Here is a 26,180-nt window from a genome sequence, read left to right on the forward strand (position 1 = left end):
TGATCGGGGTGAAAGCAGGTTTGCAGGCACCTCATACACAGTGCATTACAACAGACACTGCCACACACAAAAACAGAGAGACTGCCTACAGATAGGCCCTCTGTCACCATTCTTGTAATTCATTTTACGATGAAATTCTTGGTAGCTCGATGTCTGTATTACTTCTCAGATTTAGTCTGGAATTCTCCGTTGAGGAATCACTCGAAATTAGGCCTGCCCCAGGCAATAGCTGCAGGAGGCCTGTGGGGACTTTGTCCCCTCAGGGAGACTGCAGGCCCGTAGCCTGGATTTCAGCTTTCAATTAACAGTGCTTTTTGTTTTTCGTTTTTAAAAAGTGCAATCTCTGTCCCTTTCATTTGCGGAGATAAGATGGAAAATACGCAGGCTGTATTCTGCACAACGGTGTGGGAAAACATAATTCTAGTGTTCTCCTGGCTGATGAATGCAAAGGCAGCTCGGATGAACAGAAAAGCGCTGATTTTTATTAATAAGTTTTTTTTTATAAAAAAAATTACAGGGAACATCAGCAACCAGTTACAGGATCTGTTCACAACTACATCCATACCATACATTTAACAATTATAGGACTTTATTGGTAATGGAAAGTCTTGGGAACTGTAGTTTGTTCAGGGTGCTGACCGTGCAAAGCTACAATTCCTAGCTTTAAATATATGATGTGGATGTGAGACGCATAAGGTCTGGGCGTGCTGACAGTTAAATTACCTTTATAATAGTTTCTCCCCAACATGACTTGTGGGACAGGTGGTCAAAGAGCCCCCTCTCTGTGAACTAAATTGGCTGAGCAAAAGGAATATTCTTGTACAATCTTGTTCTACAATCAAAAAACTGTAAATTTATTAAGCTACCTCTTTTTTAGATCCTGACTCTTCTGTGCTCATTCCCCACATTATGTAATCTTACCACTCCCCCCCCCCCGCCCACCATCACAAAATTTATAGCCCAGGATGTAGAAAGATCAGTATTAAATCCTTTTTTTTTCTTTTTAAGCCAGTGTGGCATCATGATTAGAGTGGTCAAGACCCAGGTCCAAATCCCCTCTCAGCCATTAAGCTTGATGACCTTGATGCCCAAGAATGACCTTGGACGAGTGATCACTAGGTCTGTTGGCTTAGCCTACCTCACAGGGTTGTAGCGAGGATAAAATGGGGGGCAGAATGCTGTAAGCTGCCTTGAGTCCCTTGGAAGAAAGAGAGGATGTGGATCAATAAACCAGATTTAAAAGGGCCGAAACACTGCTTTAGAGCAAACTCAAAACAAGGTGCCACTTTGTGCCATTTTGATGCATTCCTTTTGCTCTCAATTCCACCCCTCCCTCTCCCACTGGCCCAAAACCATTTCAGAAATGCCTACGTTTCAACCCTGATGCGGCCATCTGGGTGGCAAAGCAACAGATCCTCTGCACTCTCAATGAAAGCCTCAAGGACGTGCTGAACTATGGGCTTTTCCAGCCAGCCACCAATGGGCGGGATGCCAAATTCCTGGACGAAGAGCGCCTATTGCGCGAGTACCCACAGAGTTTCGAGAAGGGAGTGCCCTACCTGGAGGTAAGTCTGCTGGTCCTACAGCATACTGTAGTCAGAAGGGAGGACTGCCAACGGAAAGGGGGCGTTGAGCCTTTGGGAGCCAATATAAAAACAAATAGCCCAGGCTGTGTAAAAGTGTTGCAAAGGAGATATCAGTGCTATCCCCACCCCAATACACACACGCATGCTTTTAAAATGCTTTTATTTATAAAATATTTTTATTGTACCTTTCAGCCCCTCAAGGCAGCTTACAATGACCAGTTGTATAAATAATACAAAGCAGAGTTAAAAAGCAGAGCCAACGAAAGTGCTAATATCAGTAAGATCAGCAGAGGCTCAGACATGATTTGGAAGACTCTGCTAGGAAGATCATTTCCTCTGGGTGCCCCTTCTCCCACCACAGGACTAGGCAGTAATCATATCATCATTCCCACCCTCTAAAGTTTTTCATCAGTTATGCACCACTGCTGTTGAGAAGCAGTGAGTAATTGCCCAGGTACCCGGGTGAGGAGAAGATCCTATACCTGGGACTATTTGGTCCTGGTTATTAGGCCATGCAGTTCCAGGTTGCAGCAAACCCTTATTCACCAGTCATTGAGCAGCAGGCAGCGGGCAATAGGGAAAGAGCATTTTCTATAATTGCACACAGTCCCAGCTGTCCTTAGGCCCCAACTGCCTTGAAATATTATGTTTATTGGGTGTTTAATTTTCTCTTTGCATTTTCACATGAAGCTAAACCATAATTTGCTTTAACCATGGCTTGAGCCACAAGAGTCGTCCCGCAGACAAGAAAAGAAGCCACAGCTTTTTTCTCTAGAACTTGGTTTCTTCTTCAGCTGTTCTTCCCTTTGGCTTCTGTAGCTTGTCAAGCATCTGGAGTGGAATGATCCAACAAACCAAGGTTGTCCATTTTGAACATAACACTAAACCGTAGTTAGAACAAGCTACCATTTCTAAACCAATAACAAACCATTGGTTTACATCATGATTTGTTGCTAGAAAGATAAACCATGGTTAATCTACTGAGCTGGGTTCAGGCATTCTAACAAACCACACTTTGACTCAACAAACCATAGCTTAGCATTATGTGTGAATCAGGCATGTCAGTTGCCTTGTAGGCCTGTTGTCAGGCAAAAAGACAAAATATGACTATTTTAAATAAAAGGGTGAAGCCTTTTACCCAGTTTTTTGAAAGTTGGATGTCTTTCCCACCAACCTTTATCAACTTAAATCTGGAGACAGATAATTGTTTTGTTTTAAGATAGTTGGGAGGTAGAGGGAAGATAGTGAAAATTGGTATGCTAGACCCATTGCAACATATAATAGAAACAGTCATTTTTATTTATTTTATTTTAGTTCCTCGGTAATCTTTGACCAAATGGGTCTTGCAAGTTTTGGAAACTACAAAAACATGCCAGACCTGTTTGATCAGAAATAATGGTGGATGAGCAAATACACTTTGTAAGTAGCTCTGTCCCTCTACCATCCACTCTCTGGAAAAACACAAACAAAATCCCAACAGATATTCCTGGTGCTTCTCTTCCATGATGGGTTTTTCTCTCAATCACCATGAGATTTCATGACAATAGTACAGGCAATATTTTTCAAATAACCGCATTCATAACGCATGCAAATACTCATCGGTCGTTAGAAATAATAATGAGGATGAGGATGTTTGGGAAATAAAGAGTGACAAATTTGAATTAAATGTGTCACAGCAAAATAAAATGTGGGAATGTTAATTGTATGTCCCTAGTTGGAAGGACCCTAGATTTGTAATCTAGATTTGTAGGCTACAGGAAGGACATATACTAATTTTGGAGGATGGACTATCACTATACCTTACATGCAGAGGGTCTTGCATTCAATCCTTGAATTCTCCAGTTTAAAAGAATCAGGTGTTGGTAATATGAACAATCCCTGTCTGAGTACCTGAAGAACCACTGCTGGTCAGAGTAGCCCTTTTCAAGGGGTCCTTTGTTTTGGGCAAACTGCAGGCACTGAGGACCCACTTTGGGAGGCAAAGGGTAAAAGCTCCTTTTGCCCCCCCCCCCACCGGGTTTGATTCAGATAAAAACCCCAGGCCTACAATCTGCCACTTTTCCCTCTTCCTCTTTAAGCTAGGAACTCTAAAGGAGAAGGTCAAGCAGGAGAGCCTCAGGGACCAGATGGGACCAAAGTCCGGTTAAGGGTTGTGTCTAATGTTAGTTACACTCGTAGTAGACCCAGTGAAACTAATGGACACAATTAACTTAGAATCATACAGTTGGAAGGGACCCTGAGGGTCATCTAGTCCAACCCCTTGCAATGCAGGAATATGCAGCTGTCCCATACAGGGATCAAACCTGCAACCTTGGTGTTATCAGCATGACGCTTTAGCCAACTAGGCCATCAGCTGAGGTCCATTAATTTCAGTGCATCTACCCTGAATAAAAACTTAGCTGGACTCAACACATGATGTATATCACAAAATTGTCTGTTTCACGAGTGCATAGCCACACATCAAGGATACCTATCAATACATCAACTCTAAATAAAAACGTGGTGAGTTGGATCCAGAAGTTAGTGAAGCTGGAGCCGCCGCCACCGCCCCGCCCCGCTGAAATCAACGAGACTTTGTAATGACTAATCTATCCCATTGATTTCAAATGAAACTGAAGAATGACTTGCTGCCTCTGGATCTGCCCCAGTATGCATTCAGTATAAAACCTAAGATTAGCAATGATGAAACCATAGGCTTGCATTCTAAATATATAGACTCATATGAGGCAAAGGAAGGTGTGGGGGGAGCAACAGAGAGAGAGAGAGAGATGAATCCAGCGAATTAGAGAAGGCTTGAGAAAATAGATGTGTCTCGAGGCACTACTTGAAGAGTGGGAGGTACTGAATCATACAGATATCTGGAGTTGACATTCTTCTTCCAGATCTATAGAAGTTAAATCTGTGGTTGCGTGGAGGGCCAGACACATTGGGCAGATCCACCCCATGCATTTCAAAGGCACCTGGCACACATTTAAAGCACGTTACGTCTCCTAAATAATCCTGGGAACTGTAGTTTGTTAAGGGTGCCTGGAACTTGAAGCTGTGTGCAGAGGGAACGATAGTTCCCAGGATTCTTTGGGGAAAGCTGTGTGTCTTAAAGAGGCATAGGATGTGCCTTGAATGTATTGTGTGGATCTGCCTTGTCTCTAGTGCACCTGCATGGAAATGCACACGCCTGGACATGAAAGTGGCGTGTCATGCTCTAAAGTACTGCGTGCTCTGCAGCCATTTCACATATTTCAGCTGATGAAGTTCGCTTTGAAGTGTTTACCGTGCAGTGTGCAACAGTCAAGTTTTTCTAGCATAGCTTTAATGAAAAGAATCAACACCTTCCTGGCTTTTAAAACAGTTCAGGGCACAATGTGGCCGAGTAAATGGACGCAGCGCACACATCAGGTGGAGAAGAGCACTGGGGAGCAGCTGTAGCTCAAGTGACAGAGCATGTGCTTGGCATGTAGAAGGTCCCAGGTTCAGTCCTGATATCTCCAGGGTGGGCTTCTGCCTGAAATCCTGGACCACGTCTGCCAGTCCATGTACACCAACCAGCCTTCCCCAATCTGGTGCCTTACAGGGGTATTTTGGACTACAACTCCCATCAGCCCCAGGCTGCGGCTGATGGGACTTGTAGTCCAAAAAAGCTGGCATCAATACTGAGCTAGATAGACCATTGATCTTACTTGATATAACGCAAGCTTCCTATGTTCTGTATTCAGTGTGGAGGGGACCTTCCCTATCTTAGGCATTAACCGCGGCATAAGAACTGGGATGGCAGAAGTATGGCAGTGTATCCCTGTTGTAATATGTGAAATGCTGGAGGGCACTGAGGATATTTTATATAGTTTTGCCACACGTGACAGAGCATGTACTGCCTGCCTGACACATGCCCTAGTCTCCGTCAGTGACGAACCACACTTAAACGTCCTTGTATAGAAGTGATTTCTGTGTGGGAAATTCATCTTGCTTGAAGCACCCTGAGAGCTTCTTATGGAAGTGTGAGATTAGAGTTGAGGGATATGCCTCTGCAGAGATGGTTAGGTGTCATGATGTACAACTGCAGTAACAGCCCCCTCTCTCCCTTTTCCTCACTTCTTCCAGTTCCGCTACAAGACCCGAGTTTACAAGCAGACCAACCTGGATGAGAAGCAGCTGGCAAAACTCCACACTAAGGTGAGAGAAGAGAGACCTTTCAACATCTCCACCCCCCCACCTCCCCAAAACCCCCATAGAAATAAAAATCTCTGTCCGGAGAGCAGCTGGCTTTAAAAATCCCGTATTTTAGTACAGTTTCAGCATTCCAACTCCGTTGCCGTGTATGCTCTGCTATGGAAATACTGTGCAGATCAGACAAATTATGAGAGTATTCTGATTTACTTAAAAGCCACCCTTTCGCTGCTTCAGAGCTAGCATAGAGCTGCAAGCCATTACAGTGGTACCTCGGGTTACAGACGCTTCAGGTTACAGACTCTGCTAACCCAGAAATAGTACCTCGGGTTAAGAACTTTGCTTCAGAATGAGAACAGAAATCGTGGGGCAGCCGCGGGAGGCCCCATTAGCTAAAGTGGTACCTCAGGTTAAGAACAGTTTCAGGTTAAGAATGGACCTCCAGAACAAATTAAGTTCTTAACCCGAGGTACCACTGTAGTTTCTTAGCAGGCTAGTTAAATAAACAGGCTAGTAACTTTCGTGAGCTTATTTATAAGGTTGCATTTAATAAGCCAGAATGCAAAAGAATGCACACCTGGGACTCTCCATGGAAATGAATAGCGGAGCCCTTGCAGGCAGGAAACATCTGCATCCTGCTTGATCCCCTCATGCCCGCAAGACACTCTGGGAGGCTTAAGCGTGAGGCCCAGCTCCACTGTGTTCCTCTTTTCAACCTGCAGTATTCTGTCCCCTCCCTTTCCCGCCCCACAATGGCTGTCACTGGCAACTCTTTCCCCAGACGGGATTGAAGAAGTTCCTGGAGTACGTTCAGCATGGATCGGCCGAGAAAGTGGCGCGGCTCCTGGACAAAGGGCTGGATCCCAACTACCACGATTCCGACACTGGCGGTAACTATCGAGGGGGCACACAAAGCGGGAGAGTTGGGGCGCCTGGGGTGCCCGCCGCACAACCCGCCCCTCTCCTCACAATAGTAACCCTGTGGTTTCCCTGCAGAGACGCCTTTGACGTTAGCTGCCCAGCTGGATGGGACCATTGACGTGATCCGGCTGCTATGCCTTGGCGGTGCCCACATAGACTTCCGTGCGAGAGATGGAGCCACAGCACTACACAAAGCTGTGTGCTCCCACCACTACCCAGCCCTGATGGTAATGCCAGTTGCCAATTCCTTCTCAGTACTGTACTGGGAGATGTGAAAATAAAGATGTGGGAGCGAAAGAAAATGTCAGTGGCAGCATATCTCCTCCACCTTCACGGCTCCTTATGCTTTTGTTGTTATATATAAGCATATATGAGAAGTATAAGAAGAGCGGTCCCTGCTCAAAGCATCTTACATTCTCATGTCAGGGCCAGATCTCTGCCTGGAGGCTCTTACAATATTTTGCTGGGACAGGTCGCTGCTTCAAGAAGCTGCCAAACTAATGCCAGGATTTGTGTCGCATGCAGATCTTCTGGGTTCCCTGTTAAGCATCATCCAATATGGTGGGGTTTCCATGCCAGCTGAATTTGCTAGCCAAAGGGTCACAGAAGGGGCCACTCTGGCTTTCAGTGTGTGGATCCATAGTGTGTCTCTGTGCAGGGGCTGCCATGTTCGGTAGGCCGTCATTTAAAAGACCACAGCTATGGTGCATGTTTTGTGGGGAGAGCCACTGCCTGCCCTTTTGGAGGAGTCACGCTTTTGGAGGCTGCATGTTGATCAGCTAAGTTATTTTCTCCTGGGCCGGAACTGAGAGCCTTTCAACGATCTCTGGCTCTTCCTTACTTGATCCCACTCGCCCCAGACAGTAATAGTGGAATGGTCTCCCTTGGGAGGTTGTAGACTCTCCTTCCTTGGTGGTTTTTAAGCAGAGGCTGGATGGCCATCTGTCATGGATGCTTTACAATAATAATAATAATTTTATTATCAATGCCCTGCCCATCTGTCTGGGTTTCCCCAGTCACTCTTTAGTTGAGATTCCTGCATTGCAGGGGGTTGGACTAGATGACCCTCGGGTCCTTTCCAACTCTACAATTCTATGCTGTTATTAATCATAATTATAACTCTTAATGTATATATAGCTTCATGCCAAAATAGGTTTCTAAGCAGGATGCAATAATAAAAACCAGTGACACAAACATTGAGGTCTAAGCACATGTGATTAAAATATGCAATAAAACAATCCAATTAAAACAGTGCAGAAATTAAAACAGGAGGTTCAAGTCAAGAAGGGGCGTTTCCACCCCCATTGTTCAGCCCGGACACTGAAGTCCAGCTCCGAGGGCCTTCTGGTGGTTCCCTCACTGCAAGAAGTGAAGTTACAGGGAACCAAGCAGATGGCCTTCTAGGTAGTGGTGCCTGCCCTGTGGAATGCCCTCCCATTCAATGTCAAAGAAATAAACAACTATCTGACTTTTAGAAGACATCTGAAGGCAGCCCTGTTTAGGGAAATTTTTAATGTTTGATGTTTCTTTAATTTTTTTTTTATTTTCAATGCAAATTTATAATTACAAACATTGCATCCAAAATAAAACAGTACAAACAAGAAAAACAAAACAAAACACAAGAGAAAAAAAACAAAAAGCAAAACACACATCTACAAATAAAACCATATCATCATTCTAATCATTACGTACATATACACATAATGACTTCCTTCCTTTGTTCTAAGACCTCGAAATTTTTACTCTTTCTAAATTGTTGTGTCTAATATAGATTACCTCTATCTTTATACTTTTTGCACCATTTTTCTCTTTATTTAACCCTGCAAAGCTTCATTCGTTATATACCGATATGCTTACTCCAGAACAATGTTTTTTCGTATACTCTTTAGCACATCACAGCATTCATAGGGGGACAATTGGACCAAAAATTATTAAAAGAATGGGGATGTGCTAATGCTTGATGTTTTATTGTGTTTTTAATATTCTGTTGGGAGCCACCCAGAGTGGCTGGGGAAAACCCAGCCAGATGGGCGGGGTATAAATAAATTATTATTATTATTATTATTATTATTATTATTATTAAGCAAAAGAAAGCCTGTGTAAACAGGTGCGCATTCAAAAGCCCATACAATAAGCTACTGCAAGAGGAGCAATATGTTTCATTCCTCAAGAGGCATGAAACAACGCTGGGCTGAACCTGCCTTTGCCATTCACACTGGCCTGTTTTTCTCCCGCAGGCACTCTTGGACCTGGGAGGCTCACCCAATTACAAGGACCGCCGCGGGCTGACTCCGCTCTACCACACAGCCATGGTTGGAGGTGACCCGCGCTGCTGCGAGCTTCTGCTCTACAACCGAGCCCACATTGGCGCCACTGACGAGAATGGGTGGCAGGAGATACACCAGGTAAGGACCTGCATATAGCGGCCGAGCTTCCAGGCACTCTTGAGTTGCCCTGTCTGGCAGCCCTGGATTGTGTGCTTGAGAGGGCTAGGTTACCCATCTTACATCCTGTGTGTGTCTCCTGCCAGGGTTGGCTCCAAGCCTAAAGATTGAGGGGGGTGGCTGTGACTTGGCACCTGTCCATCTGACCATCTAGCCCACATCTTCCATTCCTGACCTCTGCTTCCCCACGTACCAGGCCTGCCAGCACGGACACTCACAGCACTTGGAGCACTTGCTGTTCTACGGCGCCGAGCCTGGGGCACAGAATGCATCCGGAAACACGGCGCTACACATCTGCGCACTCTACAACAAGGTAGGAATGGCGGAAGTAGAAGAAGAAGATGCAGCACACATAACACGCCCTGTAGGGATGGGCAACTCTCTCTGATTTGGTTTCTCGTTTTTCCAAATCTTTAAATTTGGGTTTCTCCACTTTCCTGCAGCAATTTGTGATTTGTTTAATTAAAAAAAAAATCCTCGTGAAAATTGGTCAACGTTGTATTGCACATTTCCCCCGGCAATACACAATTGTGCAAAATAATTAAATAAATCCTAATATATAATGCATTTTTGTACATCTTGTCTGGTTGGCGAACTGCATCACAAAATTCGGAGAAGTGTCGATTTCAAAGAACGATTGTGTTTCGGTTCACATACTGGTTTGGTTCTGTGAAGTGTGCATTTGGTAGTTTTTCATTAAAACGTGGATGAAATTGATCCCCAACCCCCATACATACAACAGTTTGAGAATGGTCAGGCCGATGCCTTTGCTGTGTTCAATCCAAGTTTGCCTTTCCTCTTTGGGATGGAACTTGTGGGAAATGGGCAGGTAGCAGGGAGGAATTGCACTGAATCAGGGGTTGCCTTTTTGGGTCATCGGCCAAAGCCCAACAAGGACCTGCCGTCCAATTTCAGAGACCCTGATAGACATCCGCTTCACTGTTGCTACCAGTGCTGCAGTTAGGTCACTTTATACTGTAGGCCTTATTTCATTTCATTTCACTTTTAAATTTGTATACTGACTTTCTATACAGTATTGCTATACACCAGGCTGTTTGCAAGCTGAAGAAACCACAAAGATCACATGCCGTATAACAATCTGATCCAGTACAAAAATGTCATTAAAAACCATAACTTTAAAATAAACAACTTGTATCAAATAAACTAATATTCAGTAATCCGTTAGAATATAATAGTACACAATAAAATTACTTATCAGCAAATAATGATTAAACAGAAATTCACTCTTTAACAATTACAATAAATAATTTCTAATCCGTAATCAATAAAAAGAACAGCAAGTCACAGTGCATAAAATAACACAGTACAAATTGAGAAACAAAGACACACAACTTAACAAATTATTTTTAAAAAAGCATCCCTGAACTTCTCTTCCCTCTTTCCAGTTGCTCCTAGGGCTGGAGGGTGGGGCAAGGCAGGTTATGATGACCAGCACAAAGTCTGTCTCCTCTTATGCCCCTCCACCTTCTCTTTAGATGGCAATGTGTATTATTTTGTGGACTTCAACATGTGATAAGACAGCCCTGCTGTGTTTAGTGGCTCTCCTGATCATTCCACTGAGTTGGGGCTCTTGACATCTGCCCTAAAGTCCTGCCTTGAGTGCACCACCAATTGCCTTTTGCAAGGAAGTGAACAGTGGCAGGGCAGTGAGAAAGACCCAGCAGTCGTAACAACCCTTGCACGCGGGTGGCGCTGTGGGTTAAACCACAGAGCCTAGGACTTGCCGATCAGAAGGTCGGCAGGTTCGAATCCCTGCGATGGGGTGAGCTCCCGTTGCTCGGTCCCTGCTCCTGCCAACCTAGCAGTTCGAAAGCACGTCAAAGTGCAAGTAGATAAATAGGTACTGCTCCGGCGGGAAGGTAAATGGCATTTCCGTGCGCTGCTCTGGTTCGCCAGAAGTGGCTTAGTCATGCTGGCCACATGACCCGGAAGCTGTACACCAGCTCCCTCGGCCAATAAAGCGAGATGAGCGCCGCAACCCCAGAGTCAGCCACGACTGGACCTAATGGTCAGGAGTCCCTTTACCTTTAACAACCCTTGCACTATCCTTCAAGTAATAGGTAGTATGGGCTGAACTCAGAGCAAGGTTGGGGGACCTTTTTCAGCCCAAGGACTGGATTATTTTCTGGGCAGCCTTCCAGGAGTTACTTGACAGTTGTGGGTGAGGTCAGAGGCAAAAGCATGCAGAGCAAGTGATGTAAATATGACTTTTTGCACTGTAGTCTTATAATAAATTCTAATCTCATTTAACCCATTTTGGGACTTACCGATGCACACACATTCTTGGCACCTTTGCAGATCTCTTGATCAGGGGTCACTAACCTGTAAACTGCCATAGGTTGTTGGGCTACAGCTCCCATCATCCCATCAGACCATTGTCTGTTCTGGCTGAGGCTGATGGGAGTTGGAGTCCCACAGCACTCGGTGTGCCACAGGTGAACCCTCTCTGCTAGAGCTAGCTGCTGGCAACTTGTCCACCGAGAACAGGATGGAGGGAAGATGTGCCTTATTCATTCCTTCTCTTTCTCCTCCCCCTCCCCTATCTCCCAGGAGAGCTGTGCCCGCATCCTGCTGTACCGGGGAGCCAACAAAGAGATCAAGAACAACCATGGCCAGACTGCCTTCCAGGTGTGTGTGGTGAATTGGATTCAAGGGAGAGCGAGAGTGGGACACACTGACCTAATCTGAACCAAGACATCACAGGGCTAAGCCCCTGAATGTCTTGCCTTGCCCAGGTCAATATGGGTGTTCGGGGATTTAGGTGGATCTATTATACTAAGGGGACGTGGGTGGCGCCGTGGGTTAAACCACAGAGCCTAGGAGCCGATCAGAAGGTTGGTGGTTCGAATCCCCACGACGGGGTGAGCTCCCGTTCCTCTCTCCCTGCTCCTGCCAACCTAGCGGTTCGAAAGCACGTCAAGTGCAAGTAGATAAATAGATACTGCTCCAGCAGGAAGGTAAACGGCATTTCCGTGCGCTGCTCTGGTTCGCCAGAAGCGGCTTAGTCATGCTGGCCACATGAACTGGAAGCTGTACGCCGGCTCACTCGGCCAATAAAGCGAGATGAGCGCCGCAACCCCAGAGTCGGCCACGACTGGACCTAATGGTCAGGGGTCCCTTTATTATACTATGGAATAATAGTTTCCTGGTTTCATTTTGTTGAGATTGCCCTGCACTTCTCACAAGGAAATAGGTACATTTCTTTTACTGGCTGATTCTGTAGATCTGGAACTAGGCGCTCTCACCTTGTCGCCAGCATTGGCGCCTCGGTGTCATTAATTCTGCATAGCATAGGAGACACGAGGAGGGATCAGTTTCTCCATCTCCACCTTGCACTAAATCCCAAAAACCATCAGATGGAGCTCACAGTCCCCCTAGCCCTGGTTCAAAATACTGTAGCAAAAAAGGGTGCTTGGGAGTTCTGAAGGCAAATTGGACCAGTAGCTCTGCCCTGCTTGTAGGAATCAATAGAAGTCATAGAAAGCTGCCTTACACTGAGCTAATGACCATTGGTCCATCCAGCTCAGTAATTTCTTACTGACTGGCAGTGGCTCTCTAGGGATTCAGGCTGGGGGGTCACTCCCAGCCCTACCTGGAGATGCCAGGGATCGCCCCCCGGGGGCTTCTGCATGCACAGGAGATGCTCTACTGCTGGGCCACAGCCCCTCCCTTTAGCTGATATACTGCAAACCTCTCCTTGGCCTGCAGCAGCTCAGCTAAAGCAGCCGCCTCTGGGTCTAGACTGAGTCAGAGAATGTGAACGTATCTGCAGCATGCGGTCCTGGACAATACAGTGGTATAACCTGAGTAAGACCCAGAATTCCTTTCAACTCTGCATGAGTTAAGGCCCATATTCTCCAGATATGCTGGAGTCCTTTGGCCAACGCCTGGACAGAAGATTGCCTGGGAGTCCCCTGTAGGCCACCTTGCACTCCGTGGAGGAAAGGTGGGGTGTATATTTAATTAGGAAGGGAAAGAGGCATGGTGAAGAATTGGGCACATTCTCATAGATAGCAGGTGAGGTGTGCTAGCTTGGGTAAGGAGGAGTGGCATGCAGGTAAGTAAACCGGCTGGCACAGGGTTCTCCATCACTCCTATGCCAGGCAACCCAGGAAGGATGCAAGAGCTCCAACCCTGTACTAGGAAAAAGATAAATAAATGGCAGTCTAGTAACTTTAGTGGACTTATTTACAAGGCTGTGCTAAACCTGTGTCTGGGCTGCATCACCCCAAGCTGCAGACAAGGGTTCATATGAAGGATGATGATGACGATGTGCTACTATTAAACCATAGAAAACTCAGGGAAAACCCATGTTCAAACTGCTCTCCCTGATATTTAATTTTTCAGGGATTGGGGAGGTGGGTGTATGAAGAAGCAAGCCATAATGTGAAATCTCCACTTTGAAGTGGACACAAGTTTCCCCAGTTTTAGCCCGCAGGTTGGGCTAAGAAATTGCCTTACGTTGGGTAGCTAGTGGATTCCGGCAACAGAGGGCCAAATGGAGGGATCCAATCACTGCAGCCTTGAGCTTCTCAAACAAACTAGATCCCTAGTTTTGTACAGTTTTGTCAGTGCTCCTGAGGAAAAATAAACATTGTGCATACACATATTCTCTCCATGTTAGGTTGCGGTCATTACAGGGAATTTTGAGCTGGGAGAGCTGATCAAGAGCCACCGGGACTCAGATGTTGGTGAGTTTGATTGCAGGGTGGGTGCTGTTAACATTCCTCCACTACGAACATAAAGGATTTGCAGTACAATTAGATAACATGCCTACTCACACGTAAGTCCTCTTGGCTATATGGCTACACTTCCTCCCCTACACCAATTTCCCCCCTCCACACACACCAGTACCAATGAGCACCCTGAATATTGTAGTTCTCTAATGAGGAAAAGAATTTTATAGGAATGCTTCACAACTACAATTCCCAGGGAACTTTGTGGGGATAACATGTCTGGTCATAACTCTAAGCCACAATTTAGCATTATGAAAATGAACCCAGCCTCTCGCCCTGGGATTGCATGTTCCTCTACCTTCACCTTCAGTGCAGCTGCAATGAATAATTCATGTTCATTTGCTTTTGTTTTAGATTAACGTAAATTTTGCAAGTTGTCCAAACACTATAAACTGTGGTTAATCTTAGCAATCGCTAGCGGAAACAACGTATCTTCAAACTGCGGTTTATGAAGCTGGTTTGGTTTCACTGAGTATGGTTAAGATTCACCACAGTTTAGTGTTTGGACGACTAAACAACTTCGATCTAAAACAGAAGTGAAAGCTTCTAATCCCTTTGCAGCCATGCCCAGAATAGGAGTGAGGAGGGGGAAGTGAACAACCTTGGAAAGTCTTGCTTCATTCTAACAAGGGTTTAGCATTATGATGCCTCTAGCCCATGAGAGCTGAACTGGTTTAAATTCAGCATTGAGCCTCTTTTCACAAATGACACCTTGGTTTTTGCATTTTCTTTATTCATAAAGTAAATAGAAAACCTTGGCAAGACTGTACAATTGATTTATATGTTACTGTCTTCTGCCTTAGCAGTATTCACGAAGTGTACATTCTAAAATGTAAATGAAAGCTTGTTAAGGGCCTTAGGTCTGCAGTAGGATATGGCACCAACTGCTTGTTTTGTGCCACTTAGTTGACATCACAGAGACCAACGCTGAAGAAATCCCAGGTAACTGGACATTTGATGGTGGCACCTAGGAATTCACTTGTTTATCCAGGCTGCTGCATTACTGGAGATTTAAAACATGATTTGGGCTCTCTTAAAAATTGTGCTAACTTGCAGGAAATTGGCATGTTTTGCAAGCCCTGATAGACACAGCCTGACTTTCATAGCTGAGCTCTTCCCCACTTCTGCACTGCTGTTGCTGTCATAATCTTCTCCATGCTATCAGTGTCTTGACCTCTTCCATTTTCCTCTCAGCCATTTCCTGCCTGCTCTTTTCCAGGCCCAGTTTCAGCACCCTTGGGCAGCTGCCAGGACCCCAGAATCTTGTGGGGGAGGGAGTATCCGCCTGCACTGATCTCTGCCCATCATCTTAAATTTCCCACAATGCTCCAGAGTGCCCAATATAGTACCATTACAGGACATTGTGGGAAGTTGAGGGCTGCCATTTTGATTTTCCACAGTGCTCCATAGCAAGGCTATGTAGGACACTGTGGGACGTTGCGGGAAATGTAAAATGCCAGCTCATAGCCATGGTTATCAGGTAGGCTCACAGCCATTGAGATCGCCAGCATTACAGAAGGTCTTCTGGGGGCACTTCTGTGGGAAAGGTCCTCACTCAACCCTAGAGCCAACAAGTCACCCCATTTCACACATTCAGATTTTGCCAGTCAGTGGGGAGCGACAGAGATCTGTGCAGGATGCCAGAGCCTTCTCCCTCACTGCTGGAAACCCTTTTCAGCTGCCCCTCAGGCTTCTGGGTTTCCAATAGGCATTTCCCACGCGTTTTCAAGCACATCCGTGTGACCATGCGACCTAGAACCCTGTTTTTTTTTCAAAAATGAAAGGTGAGAGTCCCGAGAAGCTAAACGGCATGCCCAGCAACACCACCTGAACATTTAATTATGCTAGCCTCCCACAAGAAATTGCAGCGTAACACACAGGTCTGCACCAGCTGTGCTCACAACCCATTAAGGTTTTTGGTTTCAGGGTACAAATCCCCATGATGTTCTCCTCCCCAGCTTTCCTGTTTCAAATCTGTCCTCTGACATGGCTGTCCCTTTCAGTCCCTTTCCAGGAGACCCCGCAATACGTCAGCCGGCGTCGGGACGGCTCCCAGAGCCTGGCGGTGCCGCACACTTTGCTGCGAGCCAACAGCGACACCAGCATGAACCTCCCGGACTGGATGCTTTATGCCCCGCCGTCCACCCCGTCTGCCACTGTGGCTGTGCAGAGCCAGAAGATCACCACGGGAACCCTGCGCAGCTCCAGCAGTCCCCGTGGCGCTCGCAGCCGCTCTCCGTCACGCGGGCGCCACACGGACGAGGCTAAGAAGCAGCGCGGTCGACCCAGGTAGGCTTGGGGCTTCATATGTGAGGCTCCAGGCTTCAGTGATCTGAGATAAGCCGATAGAGACAGATGTGATTTGTGATTTGATGAAGATTACAGTGGATTTCTTTTGCAATTTCAAGAGGATTTGTTTCACTGGTTCTAGTGTGTGTGCTTGTCCATGCACACACACACTCGTCCTCTCTCTCCCCCGATTCCTTTGGCACCTATTCTTTCACCCAACTATTCTGCGTTCCTCAGTCACCTAAATTGCTCCCCTTTCCCCCTGTCTTCTTGGTTGCTTCGCTTTCTCTTGAGATGCTCAGGTGCCAATCTCGGTTTTGGAAAAGCACATATAGTTGATAAGAGGAAATGGGAAAGTTCATCACTTTCTTCAGCTTCAGCTCTTATGTACTTTTCAAGGGAGAAAACACTTGGTGCCTCATAATGAATGGTGTGGCGGGCATCCAGGGGCTTTGTTGTGCCAGGGGAAGGCCTCCAGAATGCCACATTGGTACTCTAGAGTAGGGGGAGGGGGTTGAAAACCTGGTTCCCCTTTGAAAGGGGCTGGGATCCAGTGATGCAGCAGGATAATTTTAGACCCTAGACTTAATGGTCTTACTGGGGGCTCTTTATATGATAATGTGTATTTCAAAATGTGCTGAGCCAGCCTGCTGCTTACTGGGGGAACCTGGGTGCTTCCTGCACATTCTGCTGCTTGGGCCCTGGACATCAGTCCCCAAGTCGTTTCCTGATGGCACAGCTGCCAGGATCGGACAGGTTCAGGAACACCCGACAGGAGCGAGCCAGCAGTAAATCACCCGAGCAAATTGGAGTTAGCTGATTATTAGCAAAACAAGATCAGCACAGGAGTGTCAGACCTAATCTCAAGTCTTCTCCCATGAAGCAGTTGCTGAGACTAAAGTTTCCCACCTCTCCATAGCCAGCTATGTCTCCACCTCTCCAGGGCATTTCCCAAGCAATCAGATACTGCACCTGCAGCCCTGTCTTTGCTTCTCCCTCTTCATGCCTCTCCTGATTCTGGGAGACCAGGAGGGAGGGGAGCTTGTCACAGCAGGAGATACATGTGCCTCTTCACAAGCCTGACCAATACCTGCCTCTTTGCCTCCCTTGTCTCCTGCTTTAGCTTCTGCCTCTGATTCTGGATTTCTCTGTGCCACAGACTTTCTCAGCTCACTGAGCACGGTTACCTCTTCAGCTTCCAACACCTCCTCTTCCTAGTCTTCTCCCTCTGACCACTCGTCGTCGTCCCACCACCAACCCCTGGGCTCTAAGCCTTCTTCACTTGGGGGTTCCCCAGCTGGTTCCTCCCACCATTCCTCTGCATCCAACACGCCCTTGAGATAGAATGAGATCTGTCTCCTCTTGGGAAAAAGAGTGGCTTGGGGCTGAAATGGATATGAAGTGGGAGATCAAAATTTCTCAGTGTTTTGTTTGTTTTTTAAAGCCAAACACAACACCTTCAAAGTAGCCAGAGGGATAGCCTTCAATCTTTACCAGAGCAGCAGCATTGGGGGCAGGTGGAGGTGTTTAAATCCCCGGCTCCCACCTCTCATTTCTGCACTACTCTCCCAATCAAGACCACAAATCTTTTTTGTGCTATTAGCCCCACTGGAGAAAAAAGACAGGAGGAATAAGAGTAAATCCATTCTCTGAGTGTGGATCCTTATGTAGGCAAAACAGCACCGAGGGGTTATCCAAAAATAGCCCAATTTGGACTATGCTCTGGAGGCATAGGATGTTTGTTAAGTGTTGTTGGGGGAACCATAAGACCAGGATGGGGAGGAGGAATGGAATGGAATTGAGTCTCCTGAAAGAAGGCCGAGCTGGCTGACTGGGATCCTGAACAAGAACACACTGCGCTGCAACATTTTATCGCAGGCCACACTTCTGCTGCATTAAATGTGCATTAAATTTACATATTTCAAAAAGAATAGCAAGAGGCAACCAGGAATGTGTCATAAAGGGTTGGATGGAGAGTTTGCAGCAGTCCTAATGAAAAATCCACCCCACCCCACCCCACCCCAGCTGCTAATTGCCCAAGAAGTAGCAGCTTCCGTCCTGGGCTGGTAACAGCTTTGGGAGGAAACTTTTGTTGAGATCATGGTGCAGGGAGGAAGGGTCATGAAGCCCCATTCCCTGTATGCTGCAGTCTGAATCCTGAACAGGGAACCCTGCTGCTGTAATGTTAAAGGATGATGACAATGACAGTGATGTTGATGATAATCACGACAGAAAGATTGAAGTGAACACATGCATTTTAACTTAGTGCATAGCTTGGCCCTCCAGGCCAATGAGGAAAATCAGAGTGTTTGCAAGAGGCCTCTCTCTGTAGGGTAGAGCAGAGGCGAGAGGAGAAAGATGCAGGTCAGGTTCAGGACTCAGTCGGATCATACTTGCCTAAATCTTGGTCTCTCTCTCTTGGCAGCTCCAGTGGCTACCAGAAGGAGTCTGCTGGGGGAAGCACGCTGAGTAGCCGGGGAGTGAAGCGGAAACTCTATTCGGCTGTGCCTGGTCGCACGTTCATGGCTGTGAAACCGTACCAGGTCCAGGCCGAGGGTGAGCTCTCCATCAGCAAGGGCGAGAAGATCAAGGGTACGTTGATCTCTGCGCACACCCTTGGATTGCCTAGGGAATCTCTCTGAGCCCCACGACGCCTGGGTTCTTGGGGAGAGACCAAAGGGCTTATCATGGGCGTTCTTTAACTTTGTCGTAGCCAGCCTCACACACACACAAAAAAGAAGAAGCAGAACAGTTGGGCTTCCTAAAGAGAAAGAAAGAGAGAAATTATAATTATAGTCCTACCCATCCCTTCCATTGATGCCAGGGAGTGAATCTTCAGGACCAGCCATTCCCAGTCTGGTGCCCTGGAAATGTTTTGGACTGGAACTCTCACCATCCCTGACCATTGCCCATGATCACTGGAGCTGATGGGAGTTGCAGTTCAGCAACATCTGGCAGCATCTGGTTGAGGAAGGCTGATCTAGACCTATGGGAAATGGAAGACATGTTACATGCGGGGTAGATAAGGACTCCATGGAGTGTTTGGGGTTTTTTTTAAGGACCCAGTTTAAAAGCATGGAGTACTTCCCCCAACGTGTGCCCACACAGTTTTCTCAGCATGAGTGGGGAAACCCAGATTTTACACTCAATGGGAGCAGGGAGAAACAACAATATATACCCAGATGGTAGGGTTTGATGGGTCCCTTAGTCAGGAAGGAACTTGAGCCTCTCTCTGAATACAGTGGAATCTTGGTTCTCGAACTTAATCCATTCCGGGAGTCCATTCGACTCCCAAAACCATTCAAAAACCAAGGCGCGGCTTCTGATTGGCATCAGGAGCTTCTTGCACTCAAGCGGAAGCCGCGCCAGACGTTTGGCTTCTGAAAAACATTCGAAAACCAGGACACTTACTTCTGGGTTTTCGGTGCTCGGGAGCCAAAACGTACGAGTACCAAGGCGTTCGAGAACCAAGGTACGACTGTATAGGGAGGTTGCCCCCTACCTTGCACTTTCAGAATCTTGCGTTTGGCTGATACAGCTGTAGCTGAGAATCAGGGAAACTGTGAGGCTTGGCTTGTGTTTGTTTGTGTGTGCGTGTGTGGTCTTTAGTTGGTGTCTAGAATGTCTTGGTGTGCATCTGTCAGCCACGCATGAGTGGCCCGTTGTCTTAAGTGTGTGTCTGTGTCCAGAGAAAGGTGGCCAGATCAGAATTTTGTGAAGCAGGGATTATTTTTGAACTGCGGTAGGTACCTGAAATAGGAGACGTGTTATATTCTGTCGGAATGTAGGAAGTCTCCTTAGATAAGCTGTGGAAAATGTATCCATCTAGCCCAATACTGTCCTATTCAGAGTCGACCCATCGGAATTAATGAAACTAAGTTGTGTCCATTAACTTCAGTGAGTCTGTTCTGCATAGGACTGGTGTTGCCGCCCTCTGTCTCCGCAGGCTGGTGGCGCCTCTGCAGGTTCACAGGCAAATGTCGTTTCCATCACCTACTACCAGATCCTTTTAACTAGAAATGCTGGGACTCAAACTCCAAATACAAAGCATGTGCTGTCATTCAGAGCTATGATATTTCCCCTACTGAAGATAGAGCCATGAAGTTGAAAGTGCACCCGCTGTGTTCAATGGGGCTGTGATATTCTAGGGCAGTGATTCTTAAACTGTACTGTATCACAGACCACAGTTCTGCTTAGCTTCTTCTTTGAGGACTGCAACATTCTTTTACTGCCACCACGTTGGAGGGAGACCAGTCACTTCACAGGCTTACAAATAAGAAACTTCCTTCTGCACTCCCGTGCAGTTGTACAAAGCAGGGCTAAAAGTAAGAATGGGGTGGGGAGCAATTGTGAACCAGCACAAATCTCTGCCCCCAAGAACATGCCCTATAGAACTGGTGATTGATTCTACAGGCAACGGCCAGTGAAATCTCTACAAGTTTTATAATTGTGCTGTTGCTCAATTTACAAATACAAGAAATGCTGTGAAACAAGACTGTTTTAATTGCTGCAAAAATGCTGTCAGTACAAGAAATGCTGTGAAACAACATAGCCATAGGACCTTAAATGAATGGTGTGACATCTCCTAAATAGTACGGTACAAAATGGAGGTCTGCAAGTGATTTCAGAGGACTCACAAATAGGAGTTCAGTGGTCTAACTGCTGCAGATTGCACAGCTCAGTGGAAGGCTGGTCAGCTAGACCTTTTTACAAAGACTTTCAGAGCAAACCTATACTGAGTTTAATGGAGCTCATTCCCAAGTAAGCGGCTATGGGATCACAAACTAGATGAGGGCCATGGTGCTTGGATAGATGCTTATAGATGTACAGTGGTACCTTGGGTTAAGTACTTAATTCGTTCTGGAGGTCCGTTCTTAACCTGAAACTGTTCTTAACCTGAAGCACCACTTTAGCTAATGGGGCCGCTGCGCCGCCGGAGCACGATTTCTGTTCTTATCCTGAAGCAAAGTTCTTAACCTGAAGCACTATTTCTGGGTTAGCAGAGTCTGTAACCTGAAGCGTATGTAACCTGAAGTGTATGTAACCTGAGGTACCACTGTATATTTGATATTGAAGGTGTTGATAATCTGGCTTCTGGCTTTCAAAAACGCTGCAGAAAACCCAGCCAACTAGTATTTAGCAATCTCCAAAGGAGTTAGAAGATCTCAAGACACTGTGCAGTAAGCAAATTACTAGGGGAGATGAAGATCCTATTCTTCCTAAGATAAGGGACTAGGTTTTACTGAAGGCCTGGTCTACACAAGCTACAGAGTTAAGTAGGCTTGAGGATGCAGAATTCGGGGAATGGTACAATGGACTGTATCACTTCAGAGTGCAGATGGAGAACATAATTTTTGAATGTTCCCCTACATCAAAAGCTTTCAACACAGCATACTAAGGATTTTTTTTAGGGCTTTGGGAGCATTGACAATGGTGGACAACTGGTGTTCATTGAAGCCCCAGAAAAGCATTCTAGTCAGCAACGCTAGTCCTTTCCCAGCTCCTTAAGGATGTCTCCTTCCAATGCTGGGCCTGGTGGAAAAAAGTGTCTTGGGAAAAACGGAGACTAGTGGCCATTTTTGGGTGCTGTGATCTCGTACCATTTTATGCCAAGATCTCTCGAGCGCACACACCCAACACATTTTCAGGGCTGCATTTTGCTCTTCTGCGAGAGCATGAGCCCCAAAATTCACATCTTTTGAACTCTGTGGTCTCGTGCAGATCATGTGACTTGCACAGGAGCATGGCTAGGAAGACGTGCATCATGGTTTTGGGAGTCAAGATATTGGAGAGTATGTACTGCTGGACTGTGGAGCACAGTTAAGTAATCACTGTTCCAGAATACGCATTTAGATTTCTTTCCCAGCATCCCAAGGAATATGTGAGGGTTCTAATACATGCTTTTAAACAACATTCCCGCCTCTTCCCCAATGCTCTAGAAGCTTGTATTTTAAAGCAGAAGATGTAAAACGAAAGGTGATGGATCACAACATTGTCTAGAAAAAAACCTGCAGAACAATGGTGTGCCTTCTGCAGCCCTCCAGGTGTTGTTGGACTCCCAACTCCCATCAGCCCAAGCCAACATGGTCAATGGGCAGGGATGATGGGAGTTGTAGTCCAGTGAAATCTGGAGAGCCACAGGTGGCCCAGCCATGCTGCTTTCAGATGCTGGGGACTAGAAACAACAACAAAAAGCAAGTTCCACACAGAACGACCCAACACTTACTTATTTATCAGCTTAAAATCATGTTAGCAGGATCCCCAGATGCAGGGAGTATCTGAGAATGCTCAGAGAGCACACCTTCACAAAAAAGGGGGGGAGAGGCAGGGCTTTTAACGACGACGGCTAAGTGGATTCAGTTTGCTACTCTAACCAGGTCTCTGTTAGGTCAGGTTTGGCCCCTGTGCCACAGCGGCTCTGAAGAAGTAACAAAATGGTGAACGGCTGGCCACCTTCGTCCAAAGCGTGTTCGCACCCCTAACAGTGCCCTTCTCCTTTTCAGTGCTGAGTGTTGGGGAAGGAGGCTTCTGGGAGGGACAGGTAAAGGGCCGTGTGGGCTGGTTCCCATCGGACTGCGTGGAGGAAGTACCCAATAAATCACAGGAAGGGAAGCAAGGTAGGTGCTCCAAACTGCCCTCTAGCCCCTTTCTCTCCTATATATATACACACAAGTACATATAAATTATCTAGATCTACACACACACACACTTATGTAGCCAAAATAGCACCATCCATGTATAAGAGGGAGTTACCAGCAGTCTTGGGGGAAGCTTTGTAGAAGTGCAAAAAACAAAACAAAACGGTTTTAGGAGAGAGGAACCCCCAAGTAAGGGGGAAATCTCAAAGCAGCTTAGTGAGGACTGAGCACGCTGTTTGGGCACAGAATGCTGACTGGCTGTTGGGGGGAAGGAAAGCAGGAGACTAGGGAGAATGGAAAGGGAAGGGAAGGAATATTTAGTGTTTTGTTGGAAGCCGCCCAGAGTGGCTGAGGAAACCCAGCCAGATGGGTGGGGTATAAATAATAAATTATTATTATTATTATTATTATTATTATTATTATTATTATTATTGAAAGAAGGCATGTCTGACAGGCTGGCTGGCTGGGCACCCACATAGCTTGTGCTTGGCCAAAAGTGCCTCTCTACCTTATCAGCCCTACTCGACAATTTCAAAAGTGGGGAGACACTTTCAGCACTTTTTTGGGGGGGGGGACGTGGAGAAATTGTTAAGCGTTTGCGCTGCGCAGAAGGAGACAAAGGATTATAGTCAAGTAACTTTTACTCAGAGTAGACATGTTGAAAGTAATGGTCGTGGCTAACTTAGGTCCGTTAATTCCAATGGCTAAAATTTTATTTCAGTGGGTAAAAGTGTGACTACAACCCATGCATTTAATATCCAGTAGCTAAGGCTTCTTCCTCCCCTCCTCTTCCATGTTTCAGAAATGAGTTTTGTCACTGTGGCAGGTACAGGGAGCTATCTTTGCTTGCTTAAGGGTCATTTCCCCCACAAAAAGCCCCCCACACCATGCCCCTGTGGAAGAATGCTATTAAACTGTTGTGAGGTAATTTGGCTGTCCTCAATAGGGGCTTTATCACGCCCTTTCATCTTCTATCCCTACACCTTTTTAGCTTTTAGCATTAATCACTATGGGATGATGACATTTCCATATATTTCAAGGAAGAACACGTTGGCCCCCTTTTGACATTACATGTCATCCTCACTTCCATGTGAAACCCATATGGAGGGAAGAAGCCAGAAAATGGAGGGACAGCCAAAATAAAAGTAGAGTAGGCAACAGTCTTCGGTTTAAATTCTGCCCCCGCCTCCTCCATCGCAGATTTTCTTTTCAAAATTTGAGCATTTTTTATTATTATTTTAAAGCATGGAATTGAAGCGCCATCACCAGCAGCAACAGTGTACTGCTCCTTCCACGCACACTTGTCCCCAGATTTTCACCGCTAGAGACTTTTCCACCTTCTATCTTCTATCACTCTTTACAACATGGGTGTCCCTTCAAGTGTTATTCAATTCCAGCTCCCATCAGCCTCAGGCAGCATGGCCAATGGTCAGTGGGTGATGGAACTTGTAGTCCAATAACACATAGGTAAAGGTAAAGGGGTAAAGGGACCCCTGGCCATTAGGTCCAGTCATGGCCGACTCTGGGGTTGCGGCGCTCATCTCGCTTTATTGGCCGAGGGAGCCGGCTACAGCTTCCGACCAGCATGACTAAGCCGCTTCTGGCGAACCAGAGCAGCACATGGAAATGCCGTTTACCTTCCCGCTGGAGCGGTACCTATTTATCTACTTGCACTTTGACGTGCTTTTGAACTGCTAGGTTGGCAGGAGCAGGGACCGAGCAACAGGAGCTCACCCCGTCGCGGGGATTCGAACCGCCGACCTTCTGATCGGCAAGCCCTAGGCTCTGTGGTTTAACCCACAGCGCCACCCACGTCCCTGCCAATAACACATGGAGGGCCCTAATTTCCTCACGCCTGGTCTTCATGTTCATCATGCAATTTAACTGTGACCAAACTCTAGGAAGTGAAGACCACCACACTTTTAAAAAGTGGCCATATTTTCTTCCTGTCACATGCTGTTCCCCATTTTCAAAATGAAATACAGGGACAGTGGACTGATTTTCACAGCATGACCATGCATGAGGGCTCCTGGACATGAGATGGTGCTCGCTTTGCTTCTTCCCTGTTGTTCTGCTGCTGCACTAAACCATGGTTTGACTTAGCATGACCTCTGAGCCATTAACTCTCCTGGACAAACCCATGGGATAAATCTTGGTTACAGCTTGTGGTTAGTCTCACCATGAACCTAGGTTTGGACAATATGCTAAGCCCAAGGCATGGCTTAACTCAGCAGTAGAACAATCGGGCAGGAGCAAAGTAGCCACAATTTCCACTACATCATGTTTCGGTTTAACATGATGTGCGAATCAGACCATAGCACATTTACAACGATGCTCCTATACTCACAACCCTTCATGCACACACACACACGTTGCACATTGTTGGAAACTTTGCTGGCTGGCTGCGTTATTTTTTTGCTGCCATCAGCTGCCCACGTTGGCTTCTAAAGAAGGGGGTGTGAGTAACCGGATTGGTAAACTGGCTGCAACTGGTTCCCTTTTTGTAAACGCAAGATTATTTAATGAGACAGTTCAATCTCATTGGATCTGTATGTGCTCACTACAAAATAGTTACAATCAGTGCTTTTTTTCTGGGGGTACTCACGAGTACGCAGTACTGGACCTTTTTTGTTTTCAAATGTTAAACATGTGGCACTTACTTTAGCAATTTCATGGTGAGTACCAGCACCTTGATAATAACACTGGTTGCAACTCAAAACACATCTGGCAATATTTAGTATCTCAATAGGCAGTTAGGCAGGGCCTTGAGGGGAACTGGTAGGCTGGCATTCTTTGTTTATAGACAACTGAGACAGATTTAACCTAGTCACAGGCTAAATCTGATGAATGCGATTTAAGCACATTCTCCCAGACAGAATTGTCCTACAATATGTTGTTACTACGCCTAACAGTTCAAAATGAGCCTCACCAGATGCAATGTGCGAAATAGCAGCCTGCGCACTAGATGGTGCCTTCATCATTACTCGAAAGAAGAGGCAATTCCCTGCTCAAAAGAGTTCTAGAGTGGCAGAGGGCGGGGGGCCGGCAAAGTGTCAAGAAGGACATTTATGTTCAAATGTATTTTTATACATATGAACTACCCTTCATCCTCATAGGTGCAAGGGTATGTACAAGTGATGCGACTAAACTAGTCATACCCAGATAAATGCAATACCCTCTTCCAAGGAGACCAAACACATTTTAAAGCAGTTAAAGCAATAGAACGGACTAACAGCAATCACCTGTACTTAAAGTGCCCAGGCAAATACAAAGGTTTTACTCTGGTGCCAAAAGAATTGTAGTGATGGCACCAGTCATAAAGTATTATTATTATTATTATTATTATTATTATTATTATTATTAATTTTGTAAGTAAGACCGCAA

At 46.2% G+C, this 26,180-nt stretch overlaps 1 protein-coding gene across 8 annotated transcripts in view; it reads left to right on the forward strand.

Annotated features, from left to right (window-relative positions):
* SHANK1 (SH3 and multiple ankyrin repeat domains 1) overlaps nucleotides 1-26,180 on the forward strand; it is a 114,207-nt gene that overhangs the window by 34,991 nt on the left and 53,036 nt on the right. For 6 of the 8 annotated variants that reach the window (XR_013978539.1, XR_013978540.1, XR_013978541.1 and 3 more), the window contains 11 exons: nucleotides 1,362-1,565; nucleotides 5,682-5,753; nucleotides 6,529-6,637; nucleotides 6,744-6,895; nucleotides 8,906-9,073; nucleotides 9,309-9,425; nucleotides 11,684-11,761; nucleotides 13,758-13,824; nucleotides 15,873-16,158; nucleotides 18,584-18,750; nucleotides 22,662-22,775. Coding sequence is in view for 5 of the 8 variants with exons in the window: in XM_080976455.1 (XP_080832581.1) it covers nucleotides 1,362-1,565; nucleotides 5,682-5,753; nucleotides 6,529-6,637; nucleotides 6,744-6,895; nucleotides 8,906-9,073; nucleotides 9,309-9,425; nucleotides 11,684-11,761; nucleotides 13,758-13,824; nucleotides 15,873-16,158; nucleotides 18,584-18,750; nucleotides 22,662-22,775 (1,534 nt within the window). In the remaining 3 variants the exon portion in view is untranslated. The remainder of the gene's footprint in view (nucleotides 1-1,361; nucleotides 1,566-5,681; nucleotides 5,754-6,528; nucleotides 6,638-6,743; nucleotides 6,896-8,905; nucleotides 9,074-9,308; nucleotides 9,426-11,683; nucleotides 11,762-13,757; nucleotides 13,825-15,872; nucleotides 16,159-18,583; nucleotides 18,751-22,661; nucleotides 22,776-26,180) is intronic. The other 2 variants (XM_080976457.1, XM_080976459.1) reach the window with 2 other exon arrangements.

Source organism: Podarcis pityusensis, assembly GCF_964106645.2.
Source record: "Podarcis pityusensis genome assembly, chromosome: 13".
NCBI classification, from domain to species: Eukaryota; Metazoa; Chordata; class Lepidosauria; order Squamata; family Lacertidae; genus Podarcis; species Podarcis pityusensis.